General features: G+C 44.9%; 1 protein-coding gene across 5 annotated transcripts in view; it reads right to left on the bottom strand.

Moving 5' to 3' along the window:
- The window catches only part of LOC115165759 (rap1 GTPase-activating protein 1), a 96,256-nt gene extending 80,312 nt beyond the window's left edge, over nt 1-15,944 (bottom strand). For all 5 annotated transcript variants that reach the window (XM_029719102.1, XM_029719105.1, XM_029719104.1 and 2 more), the window contains exon 1: nt 15,802-15,944. In XM_029719102.1, coding sequence (XP_029574962.1) covers nt 15,802-15,845 — 44 coding nt within the window. In that variant the 5' untranslated portion in view covers nt 15,846-15,944. The remainder of the gene's footprint in view (nt 1-15,801) is intronic.
- Between the last annotated feature and the right edge of the window lie 582 nt (nt 15,945-16,526).

The following is a 16,526-nucleotide window of genomic DNA, read 5'->3' as shown; positions in this document are numbered from 1 at the left end:
TTTATTTACTTTGCCACCATGGCATTTTTTTGCTTTTACCTCCCTTATCTCACATCATTTGCTCACATTGTATATAGTCTTATTTTTTTTTCTACTGTATTATTGACTGTATGTTGTTTACTCCATGTGTAACTCTGTGTTGTTGTATGTTGTCGAACTGCTTTGCTTTATCTTGGCCAGGTCGCAATTGTAAATGAGAACTTGTTCTCAACTTGCCTACCTGGTTAAATAAAGGTGAAATAAATAAATAAATAAATAAATAAAAATGTGTCGGGCTGCTTGAGGCAAATGGTGGTCAAATCAGATACTGACTGGTTTTCTGATCCACACCCCTACCTTTTTTTAAGGCATATGTGACCAACATACAGTTGAAGTCAGAAGTTTACATACACTTAAGTTGGAGTCATTAAAACTTGTTTTTCAACCACTCCACAAATTTCTTGTTAACAAACTATAGTTTTGGCAAGTCGGTTAGGACATCTACTTTGTCCATGACACAAGTAATTTTTCCAACAATTGTTTACAGATAGATTATTTCACTTATAATTCACTGTATCACAATTCCAGTGGGTCAGAAGTTTACATACACTAAGTTGACTGTGCCTTTAAACAGCTTGGAAAATTCCAGAAAATGTTATGGCTTTAGAAGCTTCTGATAGGCTAATTGACATCATTTGAGTCAATTGGAGGTATACCTGTGGATGTATTTCAAGGCCTACTTTCAAACTCACTGTCTCTTTGCTTGACATCCTGGGAAAATCAAAAGAAATCAGCCAAGACCTCCACAAGTTTGGTTCATCCTTGGAAGCAATTTCCAAATGCCTGAAGGTACCACGTTCCTCAGTACAAACAATAACACGCAAGTATAAACACCATGGGACCATGCAGACATCATACCGCTCAGGAAGGAGATGCATTCTGTCTCCTAGAGATGAACGTACTTTTGTGCGAGAAGTGCAAATCAATCGCAGAACAACAGCAAAGGACCTTGTGAAGATGCTGAAGGAAACAGGCACAAAAGTATCTATATCTACAGTAAAACGAGTCCTATATCGACAAAATCTGAAAGGCCACTCAGCAAGGAAGAAGCCACTGCTCCAAAACCGCCATAAAAAAAGCCAGACTACGGTTTGCAACTGCACATGGGGACAAAGATTGTACTTTTTATAGAAATGTCCTCTGCTCTGATGAAACAAAAATAGAACTGTTTGGCCATAATGACCATCGTTACGTTTGGAGGAAAAAGGGGGAGGCTTGCAAGCCGAAGAACACCATCCCAACCATGAAGCACGGGGGTGGCACCCTCATGTTGTGGGGGTGCTTTGCTGCTAGAGTGACTGGGGAACCTCACAAAATAGATGGCATCATGAGGTAGGAAAATTATGTGGATATATTGAAGCCAAGACATCCGTCAGGAAGTTAAAGCTTGGTCGCAAATGGGTCTTCCAAATGGACAATGACCCCAAGAATACTTCCAAAGTTGTGGCAAAATGGCTTAAGGACAACAAAGTCAAGGTATTGGAGTGGCCATCACAAAGCCCTGACCTCAATCCTATAGAAAATGTGTGGGCAGAACTGAAAAAGTGTGTGCGAGCAAGGAGGCCTACAAACCTGACTCAGTTACACCAGCTCTGTCAGGAGGAATGGGCCAAAATTCACCCAACTTATTAAGGGAAGCTTGTGGAAGGCTACTCGAAACATTTGACCCAAGTTAAACAATTTAAAGGCAATGCTACCAAATACTAATTGAGTGTATGTAAACTTTTGACCCACTGGGAATGTGATGAAAGAAATAAAAGCTGGCATAAATAACTCTCTCTACTATTATTCTGACATTTCACATTCTTAAAATTAAGTGGTGATCCTAACTGACCTAAGACAGGGAATTTTTACTAGGACTAAATGTCAGGATTTGTGAAAAACTGAGTTTAATGTATTTGTCTAAGGTGTTTGTAAACTTCCAACTTCAACTGTATGTATTCCCAATCATGTGAAATCCATAGATTAGGGCCTAATGAATTTATTTAAATCCTTGAAATGATTGCATGTTGCTTTTATATTTTTATTCTTCCTAAAATGGCCCATTCCCATAGAAAAACATATTCTTCCTAAAATGGCCCATTCCCATAGAAAAACAGTGACACGCACCTTATTCATGTGTAGGCTACTGTGGGGCTTCAGGTGTGTGCAGTTGGCAGGCCAAACAGACAGGGGGCACTGACTACCTTAGCTGGCTACTGTAGCTAGCTAACTTCTTTACAATGATTTGATGCAGTCAAGACAAGCCCTAACAGATGGTATGATAGACAGACAGACTTGTTGCAGACATAAATGATCTAACTAGCACAAGTTGGTTTGGCTACTTCCTTTCTCTCCCTCTCTTCCACACATATAGACTGTCACACACACCGGCCCCTGCTCGTCTCTCACCCCTCCCCCAACCTCTTTCTGAAACAAGCAGAGCACAGTGCACCGGCTTCCTCGTGTCGCCCGAGCATGTCTTAATTGAAGTAGAAAAAATAATCATTACAAAATTAAAACTCATGTATTTCGACTATCCAGATATTCGAAAATATAATGATAATGAAATCATTTCAAATGCCCATCCCTATTTGTGTGTTCTGTAGAGATTCGAGAATTCCATTTCTTTTTACTCAAACACACACAAGGTTGGATACAACCCTCTTGTGAGAAAGTGACATAGTGCGCTTGCAGGTGAATATTGGTTCTAAACAACAATAAAGTATCCTTCAGTAAAAGTAAGGCATCTTTTCATCAATTGACCAGGACTATCATTGAAGCTCCTCTACTCAAATCAGCTGACTGCTTTGCTATGAATCTACCATTTGTTGCTGGTCTGCTCCACTTTCACAACAATGAGCCTTCCACTCTGCTGTTCTTGAACAGGGTCTACACACACTGATCCATGTCTTGTTTTCCCTCTTTGCAAATGCACTGTAGCAAAAATAACAGGAGGGGAGAGATCCATAGCGAGCGCATGCAGCCTCTCTGTCTGTGTGTCTGGTCTTGAGCCATGGGGGAGATGAGTGTGTGTTCAGATCTGGGACAAAGACATACCTCACTGTTTATTTCATGAGTCCCATGAAGAGTGTATGAGGAAGGGGATATGGGCTGTGTGCTAAGGGAGAGACCATGGAGGAGACTACAACATGGAGGAGACTACAACATGGAGGAGACTACAGAGATAACAAATGAAACTGTCTCATTTAGGATATGACAGAGACAGAGCCCATGGCTCACCATGTATTGGGCTGGACTGCTCGGGGGAAACCAACCGACAACCCATGGTTAGTCTACACAAAATCCCCTGCATGGAGACAGCAGTCCTAAAGAGACCCCTAAAAAAAGGAACTGAGTAGGACTGACTACCGCAGCGCCAAATAATAAAATGTACAGTATACTATGTCAATTAATCCATTGGATTGTGAACAGACTCGATTCTGAGAGGATAGCATATCCATATCAGTATTCATGAAATGTACCTCAATAAATATCTTACATGAGGTGGAAACTAAAAACCTTTAAAGGATTATGTGACAAATGGTGTTGGAAGCCCTGGTTTGGAGATGAGGGGCTGCTGCTCTGACATTTAAATGAGACAAAGTAGAGTGACGGAAATACCAATCTATAGACAGAATAGTTTAATTCCTCACAGTGAATGCCAAAGGGACGCAAGGGGAGAATACAGTGGATGTCACCTGGTGATGTGGGAAATCAGACTGACCTATCAAAATGCCAAAAGTGCAAACAAAGTGGAAAGTGCCAACAGATATACAATTAAAATCCTCCTAATCCTTCAAATCTGTTTTCCACAAGCAACTGGAACAATACATAAGATGGGGGCATAAGTGTTATCAGTTTTGAGTTTTGTACTTAGAGATTTGAAAATATTCCACTTCGATCATAAAATGTTTTGACAAAGTGATTGAAAAATGTTTTATGTACTGAAACTTTGATTGTACATTCATTGGGGTTTCACATATCTTTCACCCCTGAGTCAATCCAATCCATTGGCCAGCATGCATTCACTGGAAAATAAACTGGATGATCTCTGTTTGAGATAGCTTATGTTTCACTGAGTCATGACTGAATGAAGACACGGATCATGTAGAGCTGGCTTGGTTTTCCGTGCATTGGCAGGACAGAGAAGCTACGTCTGGTAAGACGAGGGGTGGGGGTGTGTGTCTATTTGTCAATAACAGCTGGTGCGCAATGTCTAATATTAAAGAAGTCTCGAGGTATTGCTCGTCTGAGTTAGAGTACCTCATGATAAGCTGTAGATCACACTATCTGCCAAGATAACTTTCATCTATATTATTCGTAGCCGTCTATTTATCACCACAAACCGATGCTGACACTAAGACCACACTCAACGAGCTGTATAAGGCCATAAGCAAACAAGAAAATGCTCATCCAGAAGTGGCGCTCCTAGTGGCCGGGGGACTTTAATGCAGGCAAACTTAAATCCGTTTTACCTAATTTCTACCAGCATATCACAGGTGCAAGCAGAGGAAAAAAAACTCTAGACCACCTTCACTCAACACACAGAGGTGCATACAAAGCTCTCCAGTGCCCTCTATTTGGAAAATCTGACCATAATTCTATCCTCCTGATTCCGGCTTACAAGCAAAAACTAAAGCAGGAAGTACCAGTGACTCGCTCAATATGGAAATGGTCAGATGACACGGATGCTATGCTACAGGACTGTTTTGCTAGCACAGACTAGAATATGTTCTGGAATTCATCCAATGGCATTGAGGAGTATACCACCTCAGTCTCCGGCTTCATCAATAAGTGTATCGAAGACGTCGTGCCCACGGTGACCGTACGTACATATCCCAACCAGAAGCCATGGATTACAGGCAACATCCGCACCGAGCTAAAGGCTAGAGCTGCCGCTTTCAAGGAGCGGGACACTAATCCGGAGGCTTATAAAAGATCCTGCTATGCCCTCAGACGAACCATCAAACAGGCAAAATGTCAATACAGGACTAAGATAGGATTCAATCTCACTGGCTCAGACGCTCTTCGAATGTGGCAGGGCTTGCAAACTATTACGGACTACAAAGGGAAACCCAGCCGCAAGCTGCCCAGTGACGCGAGCCTAGCAGATGAGCTAAATGCCTTTTATGTTCACTTCAAGGCAAGCAACACTGAAGCATGCATGAGAGCACCAGCTGTTCCATAAAACTGTGTGATCATGCTCTCCGTAGCCAATGTGAACAAGACCTTTAAACATGTCAACATTCACAAGGCCGGAGGCCCAGACGGATTACCAAGGCGTGTACTCAGTAAATGCGCGGACCAACTGGCAAGTGTCTTCACTGACATTTTCAACCTCTCCCTGACCGAGTCTGTAATACCTACATGTTTCAAACAGACCACCATAGTCCCTGTCCCCAAGAAAGCGAAGGTAACATGGCTAAATGACTACCGCTCGTAGCACTCACATCGGTAGCCATCCCGGAAACACTAGACCCACTCCAGGGAAGCTCAACAGATTACAAAATCTCAAGAGCACCCCACACTGCCCTTTCCCACCTGGACAAAAGGAACACCTATGTGAGAATGCTGTTCAGTGACTACAGTTCAGCATTCAACACCATAGTGCCCACAAACTCATCACTAAGCTAAGGACCCTGGGACTAAATACCTCCCTCTGCAACTGGATCCTGGACTTCCTGACAGGCCGCCCCCAGGTGGTAAGTGTAGGCAACAACACAACTTACACCCTGATCCTCAACACAGGGGCCCCTCAGAGGTGCGTACTTAGTGCCCTCCTGTACTCCTTGTTCACCCACGACTGCGTGGCCAAGCACAACTCCAACATCATCATTAAGTTTGCTGGCGACACAACAGTGGTAGGCCTGATCACCAACAACGATGAGACAGCCTATAGGGAGGAGGTCATAGACTTGGCAGTGTGGTGCCAGAACTACAATGTCTCCCTCAATGTGAGCAAGATAAAGGAGCTGATCGTGGACTACAGGAAAAGGAGGGCCGAACAGGCCCCCATTATTAACATCCACAGGGCTGTAGTGGAGCGGGTCAAGAGTTTCAAATTCCTTGATGTCCACACCACCAACAAACTATCATGGTCCAAACACACCAAGACAGCCGTGAAGAGGACACAACAACACCTTTTCCCCCTCAGGAGACTGAAAAGATGTGGCTTGGGTCCCCAGATCCTCAAAAGGTTCTACAGCTGCACCATCAAGAGCATCCTGACTGATTGATTCACCACCTGGTATGGCAACTGCTCGGCATCCGACCGTAAGGCGCTACAGAGGGTAGTGTGTACGGCCCAGTACATCATTGTGGCCAAGCTTCCTGCCATTCAGGACCTATATAACTAGGCAGTGTCAGAGGAAGGTCCTAAAAATTGTCAAAGACTCCAGTCACCCAAGTCACAGACTATTCTCTCTGCTAGCGCATGGCAAGCGATACCGGAGAGAATAGTCCTTTAAACCCTAGACTTGCTAGGTCTAAAGGACTTCTTAACAGCTTCTACCCCCAAGCCATAAGACTGCTGAACAATTAATCAAATGGCCACAAATGGACATTTACATTGACCCCCCGCCCTTTTTACACTGCTGTTACTCGCTGTTTATTATTTATAATTATCTATGCATAGTCACTTTACACCTACCTACATGTACATATTACCTCAACTAACCTGTACCCCCGCACATTGAGTCGGTACCGGTACACCCTGTATAAAGCCTTGTTATTGTTATTTTACTGTGTTACTTAGATTTTTCACTTGAGTTTATTTAGTAAATATTTTCTTAACTCTATTTCTTGAACTGCATTGTAGGTAAGCATTTCACGGTAAGTATTCATCACATGTTGTATTCATCACATGTAACAAATAACATTTGATTTGATTTGAAACACCTTGTACATTTTTAGGTTCCAGGAATTGTGTACAGATCCTTGCGACATGGGGCCGTGTATTATCATGCTGAAACATGAGGTTAATGGTGGAGGATGAGTGGCATTACAATGGGCCTCAGGATCTCTTCACGGTATCTCTGTGCATTCAAATTGCCATCGATAAAATGCAATTGTGTTCGTTGTCCTAAGCTTATGCCTGACAATACCATAACCCCACCGCCACCATGGGGCACTTTGTTCACAACGTTGACATCAGCAAACCTCTCGCCCACATGACGCCATCTGCCCAGTACATTTGAAACTGGGATCCCCACGTGAAGAGAAAACTTCCCCTGAAGTTCCACTGAAGTTGGTTACGACGCCAAATTGCAGTCAGGTCAAGACCCTGGTGAGGACGACTAGCATGTAAATGAGCTTCCCCGAGACTGTTTCCGACCGTTTGAGCAGAAGTTCTTCTGTTTTGCAAACTCGCAGTTTCATCAGCTGTCCGGGTGTTTTGTCTCAAACGATCCCGCAGGTGAAGATGCTGGATGTGGAAGTCCTGGGCTCGCATGGTTACACTTGGTCTGCGGTTGTGAGGCCGGTTGGACTTACTGCCAAATTCTCTAAAATGAGTTGGAGACGGCTTATAGTAGAGACATGAACATTACATTTTCTGGCAACAGCACTGGTGGACATTACTGCAGTCAGCAAGCCAATTGCACGCTCCCTCAAAACAATATTTTGATTCAGTAGTTATCAGTTTTGATCAGTTTGAGTAAGTGCTGGTTGATTTATATTGTTAACAAATGAAAAGAAAATCATATCAAAAGTGAAGTGAATATTGTATTTTGAAAATCAGACAGATTGAATATATATCCAAATTGAAAGATTGATTTGGTGCAGTTAACAGGTGAATATGTTTGTTGTATTTAGCCAATTGAAAATGTGCTTAGTGTTTTGAAACATGAGCCACAAACTTGTGAAATTGCACCAAAGTGATTGAAAAAAACTGTATGAGTGTAACGCCCTGGCCATAGAGGGGGTTTTGTTCTTTATTTTGGTTAGGCCAGGGTGTTACATTGGGTTCTATGTTCCTTTTTCTATGTTTTGGGCCGTGTGTGGCTCCCAATCAGGCACAGCTGAAGTTCGTTGTTGCTGATTGGGAGTCACACATAAGGAGCATGTTTTTCCTTTGGGTTTTGTGGGTAATTGTTTCTGTTGAGTGTTTTGCACCTGACAGGACTGTTTGACTGTTCTTTATTAAATTTAAATCATGATGAACACTAACTCCGCTGCACCTTGGTCTACTCTCTCTTCCGACAGCCGTTACAATGAGGTAAAAATATAGAAATGCACACTGTTCAGCAGTTATCAAAGTATATAAACTCAGCAAAAAAAGAAACGTCCTCTCACTGTCAACGGCGTTTAATTTCAGCAAACTTAACGTGTAAATATTTGTATGAACATAACAAGATTTAACAATTGAGACATAAACTGAACAAGTTCCACAGACATGTGACTAACAGAAATGGAATACTGTGACCCTGAACAAAGGGGGGGGGGGGGTCAAAATCAAAAGTAACAGTCAGTATCTGGTGTGGCCACAGCTGCATTAAGTACTGCAGTGCATCACCTCCTCATGGACTGCATCATATTTGCCAGTTCTTGCTGTGAGATGTTATCTAACTCTTCCACCAAGGCATCTGCAAGTTCCCGGACATTTCTGGGGGGAATGGCCCTAGCCCTTATCGTCTGATACAACAGGTCCCAGACATGCTCAATGGGATTGAGATCCGGGCTCTTCGCTGGCCATGGCAGAACACTGACATTCCTGTCTTGCAGGAAATCACGCACAGAACGAGCAGTATGGCTGGTGGCATTGTCATGCTGGAGGGTCAGGTCAGGATGAGCCTGCAGGAAGGGTACCACATGAGGGAGGAGGATGTCTTCCCTGTAACGCACAGCGTTGTGATTTCCGGCTATGACAACAAGCTCAGTCCGATGATGCTGTGACACACTGCCCCAGACCATGACGGACCCTCCACCTCCAAATCGATCCCACTCCAGATTACAGGTCTCGGTGTAACGCTCATTCCTTCGATGATAAACGCGAATCTGACCATCACCCCTGGTGAGACAAAACCCCGATTCGTCAGTACAGAGCACTTTTAGCCAGTCCTGTCTGGTCCAGCGACGGTGAGTTTTTGCCCATAGGCAACGTTGTTGCCGGTGATGTCTGGTGAGGACCTGCCTTACAACAGGCCTACAAGCCCTCAGTCCAGCCTCTCTCAGCCTATTGCGGACAGTCTGAGCACTGATGGAGGGATTGTGCGTTCCTGGTGTCAGGCAGTTGTTGTTGCCATCCTGTACCTGTCCCGCAGGTGTGATGTTCGGATGTACCGATCCTGTGCAGGTGTTGTTACATGTGGTCTGCCACTGCGAGGATGATCAGCTGTCCGTCCTGTCTCCCTGTAGCGCTGTCTTAGGCGTCTCACAGTACGGACATTGCAATTTATTGCCCTGGCCACATCTGCAGTCCTCATGCCTTCTTGCAGCATGCCTAAGGCACGTTCACGCAGATGAGCAGGGACCCTGGGCATCTTTCTTTTGGTGTTTTTCAGAGTCAGTAGAAAGGCCTCTTTAGTGTCCTAAGTTTTCATAACTGTGACCTTACTTGCCTACCGTCTGTAAGCTGTTAGTGTCTTAATGACCGTTCCACAGGTGCATGTTCATTAATTGTATTGTAAACAAAGGACAAGAAATCATATCAAAAGTAAAGTGAATATTGTATTTTGAAAGCAGATACTTACAATGAATATGTATTCAAATTGAAACAGTGATTTGTTGCAGTGAACAACTGACTTTGTGAATTTGTTTGTTGTACTCAATGAGTCAATGAGTTGTTATCAATAAAACATCATAATAATGTGCAGAGCGTTCGGTTTGCCTGCTGAGGGGCAAGGAGACCAGCATCTCCACACCATTAATAACTGCGTGACGTTTTCAATGGATTGTTAAATAAATGTTAACTATTTGGTTGTAATATCACCACCTCCTGAAGAGCACAGTCAGAACTACACATTTCAGATTACTCCATGCAAAACAATTGTGCACATTTAGCTCTGTCATCATCAGAGTTATAGGCCACAGCCAGTAACTGCATTCTTTTCATGATCAGTAAACATCACTTGATCATGGAATTTCAGATAAATGAGGGTAGCCTCACGATATCTATCAATATTGGCCACCATTAATTGGATATTTGAGTGATAGAAAATAAAAGTGAACTATACCTGACCAGTATGAGTGGTTTAGGTTCATTTCCCATCCTTTGTGGGCTCGGCCTGTCAAGCATCAGAAGGGCACATTTGCCGATGCACTGTTAACTGATAATGTTCACTTTGCAAGCTACCGGTAGAAACTTTGTACAGTTGGCTAAACAACATAGGCCTACCTAGCGAAGTTAACTAACATTATCCCCTTTTCACATTGTTTTTAAGAGTGTTTCAATCACGATTGCTAATATCAATATAGCTAGTTAGCATGGTCATTTTCAGGGGATAAACTAGATATCTATATCCAAATGTTGTTTGATTTGCTTGCCATCTATGGTGGTGATGACAGCAGTCCGACTGACAACTTTACTAGGACGAGGACTTTGTCACGCCCTGACCTTGGAGATCCTTATTATTCTCTATGTTTGGTTAGGTCAGAGTGTGATTTGGGTGGGAAAGTCTATGTTTTCTATTTCTTTGTTTTTGGCCGAGTGTGGTTCCCAATCAGAGGCAGCTGTCTATCATTATCTCTGATTGGGGATCATATATAAGTTGTCATTTACCTTTTGGATTTTGTGGGATCTTGTTTTCTGTTTAGTGTCTGTGCCTGACGGAACTGTTTGCTTTCGTTTGTTGCTGTAGTTATTTTGTTTTAGTGTTTCTTGAATAAACTACTCATGAACACTTACCACGCTACGCCTTGGTCTACTTCTACCACCAACGAGGGCCGTTATAGAAGATCCCACCAAAAACGGACCAAGCAGCGTGGCCAGGATGAGTGGACATGGGAGGAAATCCTGAATGGAGAAGGGCCCTGGACGCGGATTGGAGAGTATCACCGTTCAAGGGAGGAGATGGAGGTAGCAAGAGAGGAACGGCGACGATATGAGGAAATAGAACAACAACGGAAGCCCGAGAGGCAGCTCCAAAAAATTAATTGGGGGGGGCACACGGGGAGATTGGCGGAGTCAGGGTTTAGACCTGAGCCAACTCCCCGTGCTTACCGTGGGGAGCGTGTGACCAGTCAGGCATCGTGTTATGCGGTGATGTGCACTGTATCTCCAGTGCGCATTCACAGCCCAGTGCGCTCGTTGCCGGCTCCCCGCACTTGCCGGGCTAAAGTGAGCATCCAGCCAGGACAGGTTGTGCCGGCTCAGCGCTCCTGGTCTCCAGTATGCCTCCTCGGTCCAGGATATCCTGCGCCGGCTCCATGCACTGTGTCGCCAGTGCGCCTTCACAGCCCAGTGCGTCCTGTGCCAGCGCTCCGCACTTGCCGGGCTAAAGTGAGCATCCAGCCAGGACGGGTTGTGCCAGCTCTACGATCCAGACCTCCAGTGTGTCTCCACGGCCCAGTATATCCTGTGCCTACTCCACACACCCGGCCTCCAGTGCGTCTCTCCTGCCTGGTACGCCCGTTGACTGCTCCACGCACCCAGTCTCCAGTGCGTCTCCCCAGCCTGGTACGCCCTGTGCCGGCTCCATGCACCAAGCCTCCAGTGATGATCCATGGCACGAAGCCTGCAGTAACGATCCATGGCACGAAGCCTGCAGTGACGATCCATGGCACGAAGCCTGCAGTGACGATCCATGGCACGAAGCCTCCAGTGACGATCCATGGCAGGAAGCCTCCAGTGACGATCCATGGCACGAAGCCTCCAGTGACGATCCATGGCACGAAGCCTCCAGTGACGATCCATGGCACGAAGCCTCCAGTGACGATCCATGGCACGAAGCCTCCAGTGACGATCCATGGCCCGAAGCCTCCAGAGGCGATCCATGGCCCGAAGCCTCCAGCGACGGTCGGCAGTCCGGAGCCTCCAGCGACGGTCGGCATTCCGGAGCCTCCAGCGACGGTCGGCAGTCCGGAGCCTCCAGCGACGGTCGGCCTTCCGGAGCCTCCAGCGACGGTCGGCAGTCCGGAGCCTCCAGCGACGGTCGGCAGTCCGGAGCCTCCAGCGACGGTCCCCAGTCCGGAGCCTCCAGCGACGGTCCCCAGTCCGGAGCCTCCAGCGAAGGTTCCCAGTCCGGAGCTTACAGGGGGGGGTTCCTAGCCTGGAGTCCCCGATGACGATCTATGGTTCGGAGGTCCCGGCAACGACCCCTGCACCAGAGGCGCCACCGAAGTGGGGGGAGCCTCAAACGGAGCGGGGTCTGCGTCCCACACCGGAGCCTCCACCGGAGCCTCCACCGAGAGTAGATGCCCACCCGGACCCTCCCCTATAGGTTCAGGTTTGCGGCCAGAGTCCGCACCTTTGGGGGGGGGGGGGGGGGGGGGTACTGTCATGCCCTGACCTTAGAGATCCTTATTATTCTCTATGTTTGGTTAGGTCAGGGTGTGACTCGGGTGGGAAAGTCTATGTTTTCTATTTCTTTGTTTTTGGCCGAGTGTGGTTCCTAATCAGAGGCAGCTGTCTATCGTTGTCTCTGATTGGGGATCATATATAAGTTGTCATTTTCCTTTTGGGTTTTGTGGGATCTTGTTTTCTGTTTAGTGTCTGTGCCTGATTGAACTGTTCACTTTCGTTTGTTGCTGTAGTTATTTTGTTTTAGTGTTTCTTGAATAAATGAATCATGAACACTTACCACGCTGCGCCTTGGTCTACTTCTACCACCAACGAGAGCCGTTACAGACTTGCCGATCAAGCTCTTTCCAAAAGCCTTATCTCTGATGAAGCAAGCTAAATGACACGTGTTGTTTCCTTAGCTAGCTAGCTATGGATCTGTCAACCCTCACGTATCTGAAAATACAGTGGCAAGAAAAAGTATCTGAACCCTTTGGAATTACCTGGATTTCTGCATTAAATTGGTCATCAAATTTGATCTCATCTTCCTCTAAGTCACAACAATAGACAAACACAGTGTGCTTAAACTAATAACACACAACTTATTGTATTTTTGTTGTCTATATTGAATACATAATTTAAACATTCACAGTGTAGGTTGGGAAAAGTATGTGATCCCCTAGGATAATGATTTCTCCAAAATCGAATTGTTCAGGAGTCAGCTAACCTGGAGTCCAATCAATGAGACGAGATTGGAGATGTTGGTTAAAGCTGCCCTGTAAAACACGCTCACAATATTTGAGTTTGCTACTCACAAGAAGAATTTCCTAATGTGAACCATGCCTCGAACAAAAGAGATCTCGGAAGACCTAAGATTAAGAATGGTTGACATGCAAAAAGCTGGAAAGGGTTACTCAAGTATCTCTAAAAGCCTTGATGTTCATCAATCCATGGTAAGAGAAATGATCTATAAATGGATAAAGTTCAGCACTGTTGCTACTTTCCCTGGGAGTGGCTGTCCTGCAAAGATGACTGCAAGAGCACAGCGCAGAATGCTCAATGAGGTTAATTAAGCAGAATCCTAGAGTGTCAGCTTAAGACTTAAAGAAATCTCTGGAACACGATAACATCTCTTTTGACGAGTCTACGATACGTAAAACACTAAACAAGAATGGTGCTCATAGGAGGATACCATGGAAGAAGCAACTGCTGTCCAAAAAAAAACATTGCTGCACATCTGAAGTATGGAAAAGTGCACCTGGATGTTCCACAGCGCTACTGGCAAAATATTCTGTGGACAGATGAAACTACAGTTGAGTTGTTTGGAAGGAACACACAACACTATGTGTGGAGAAAAAAATGCACGGCACACCAACATCTCATCCCAATTGTAAAGTATGGTGGAGGGAGCATCATGTTTTGGGGCTGCTTTGCTGCCTCAGGGCCTGGACAGCTTGCTATCATCGACGGAAAAATGAATTCCCAAGTTTATCAAAACATTTTGCAGGAGAATGTTAGGCCGCCAATTGAAGCTCAACAGACGTTTGATGATGCAACAGGACAACAACCCAAAACACAGAAGTAAATCAAGAACAGAATGGCTTCAACAGAAGAAAATACACCTTCTGGAGTGGCCCAGTCAGAGTCCTGACCTCAACCTGATTGAGATGCTGTGGCATGACCTCAAGAGAGCAGTTCACACCAGACATCCCAAGAATATTGCTGAACGAAAACAGTTTTGTAAAGAGAAATAGTCCAAAATTCCTCCTGACCGTTGTGCAGGTCTGATCCGCAACTACAGAAAACATTTGGTTGAGGTTATTGCTGCCAAAGTAGGGTCAACCAGTTATTAAATCCAAGGGTTCGCATACTTTTTCCACCCTGCATTGTGAATGTTTACACAGTGTGTTCAATAAAGACATTGAAAATGTATAATTGCTTGTGTGTTATTAGTTAATGCAGACTGTGTTTGTCTATTGTTGTGACCTAGATGAAGTTCAGATCAAATTTTATGACCAATGTATGCAGAAATCCAGGTATTTCCAAAGGGTTCACATCCTTTTTTTTGCCACTGTACATGATCAATTGATGTTGACTAATCATGAAAGTATGCAGTTACTTGCTGTATAACTCCGATGATAGCACTAAATGGGGAATCATTGGAAATGTGTAGTTCTGACTATGCTCTTCCAAGAGGTGATGATATTAAAACCAAATAGTTGAAACATTTATTTAACAATCTGTTGAAAACGCCATGTAGTTGCCAATGGTTTTAGTATAGCTAGGGGTCTCCTTGCCCCCCAGCAGCCAAATCGAACACGCCGCACCGTATTGTGACGTTTTATTGATAATGGCCTATTGAAAATGTGCTTAGAGTTTTGAAACACAAGCCATTTTGATTATCTGTTTTAAATGTTTGTGCCTAGAGTTGTGAAAATGTACAACAAACTTGTGAAAATTGCACCAAAGTGATTGAAAACACCTAATTGTGGTGTTAATTCCTACATGGTGTCTATAGGGGAGTATCCAGCAGGTCAGAGGAGGGAGAAGCCACCTGAGACATCCATTTACACTGTTACTGGAAAACCTAGGATACCGTACATTACAACACAAAAACATAAAGTGTGCACATGATCAGACAGAAGACTTTAGAAACATGTGTCGTGCACACACACTCATACTGTGTATAGACTCTGCTTATCCAATCTGTAAGTGAGGAACCTGTTGCATAAAGAGAGTCAATCAAATCAAGATCGCTTGATAGATTGATTAAATAGACTAATTTTGTTTACAGTTAACAACCTGTCAGTGTGTGTGTGTGTGTGTGTGTGTGTAACTGCACAGTGAGCCACAGTGTCTACTCTAATTCAATAATGTCAGCTCTGACGGGCCTCTCTCCCTCTTTACAGTCTTCTATCAGCGTTCCTGTCTGTGCAGCTTCCACTGAAACTCTCTTCTCTCCCTCTTCACCACCCTCCACCCTGCCAAGCCTCCTGTGACTGTCAGTCAGTCAGGAAATCAGTATTTAGCTGGGGTTGAGTCTGTAATAGCTGATGTTAAATAATGCAGCACAACCAGGGTCAACTGCATTGTCATGTTCAGGGAAGCAGGGAATGGTTTATAGCAAGCACAGCAACTTCAAACAGAAATCACACCCCTTGGTGACAAGCAGGCAGGCACTCACACTCACAAGCCTGTGTACACGTGCAAGCACACACACACACACACACACACACACACACACACACACACACACACACACACACACACACACACACACACACAGTAAAAGGTGCAGAGTAAGGTTGAACAGCTCTGTAAATGAGAATGCTATTCCCTCTTACCCTCCATACGCTCCAAAGGTGAAACTCCTCTTTCTCTGCGCCATGCCGGCTAATGGAGCGGGAAGTGGACCAACAGTGCGTGAGTCAACTCAGCACTCAATGGAGCCTCTACTGCTGTCACTGACTCCCTCACGTCGACTCTGTGTGTGTATGAGAGGGAGTGTGTGGCTGTCTGCTCTGCTCTGCTCCACTCCCCCTTCCTCCCTCCCTCCCTCCCTCCCTCACGCCTCCTCAACAAACATGAGGAGGAGGGGAGGGGGAGAGTAGGGGGCTGCTGACCATATCAGTCTCCCAGAGAACCAGTAGGAGCCCTCTTCATCCCCTTACCCTAGTCATTGAGACCAGAGGGGACAGGAGGACAGGCACCAAATGTCTATCTCCTTATCTCCAATAGATTTATCATCCGATAAGGATTAATTCAATAGTTTGCTGATGGGTGCAATTAATGAGAGTACTATTTATACAATTCAGATGAGGACAGAAAAGGAGTGCCATTGGAGGTAATGTCATAGATGACAGAAAACAACAAGTTCAACGTGGTGAGAAATGTGATGCAGCTCTTTATCTTCACAATCTGTTGGGAACTTGTTTTTCATTCCTCTCTCTCTGTTTCTCTCTCTAGCTCTCCGTCTATCTCTGTCTCTCTCTCTGCGGCAGCTGGTCAAACAGCACAGCGCCGGAGGCTTTACTGATCAGGCCAAACAGATCATTACTCTTCTCAAACA

Source organism: Salmo trutta, chromosome 28 (genome assembly GCF_901001165.1).
Source record: "Salmo trutta chromosome 28, fSalTru1.1, whole genome shotgun sequence".
NCBI classification, from domain to species: Eukaryota; Metazoa; Chordata; class Actinopteri; order Salmoniformes; family Salmonidae; genus Salmo; species Salmo trutta.
Note: the sequence above shows the minus strand (reverse complement) of the source record. Positions and strands in the feature narration are given on the sequence as shown.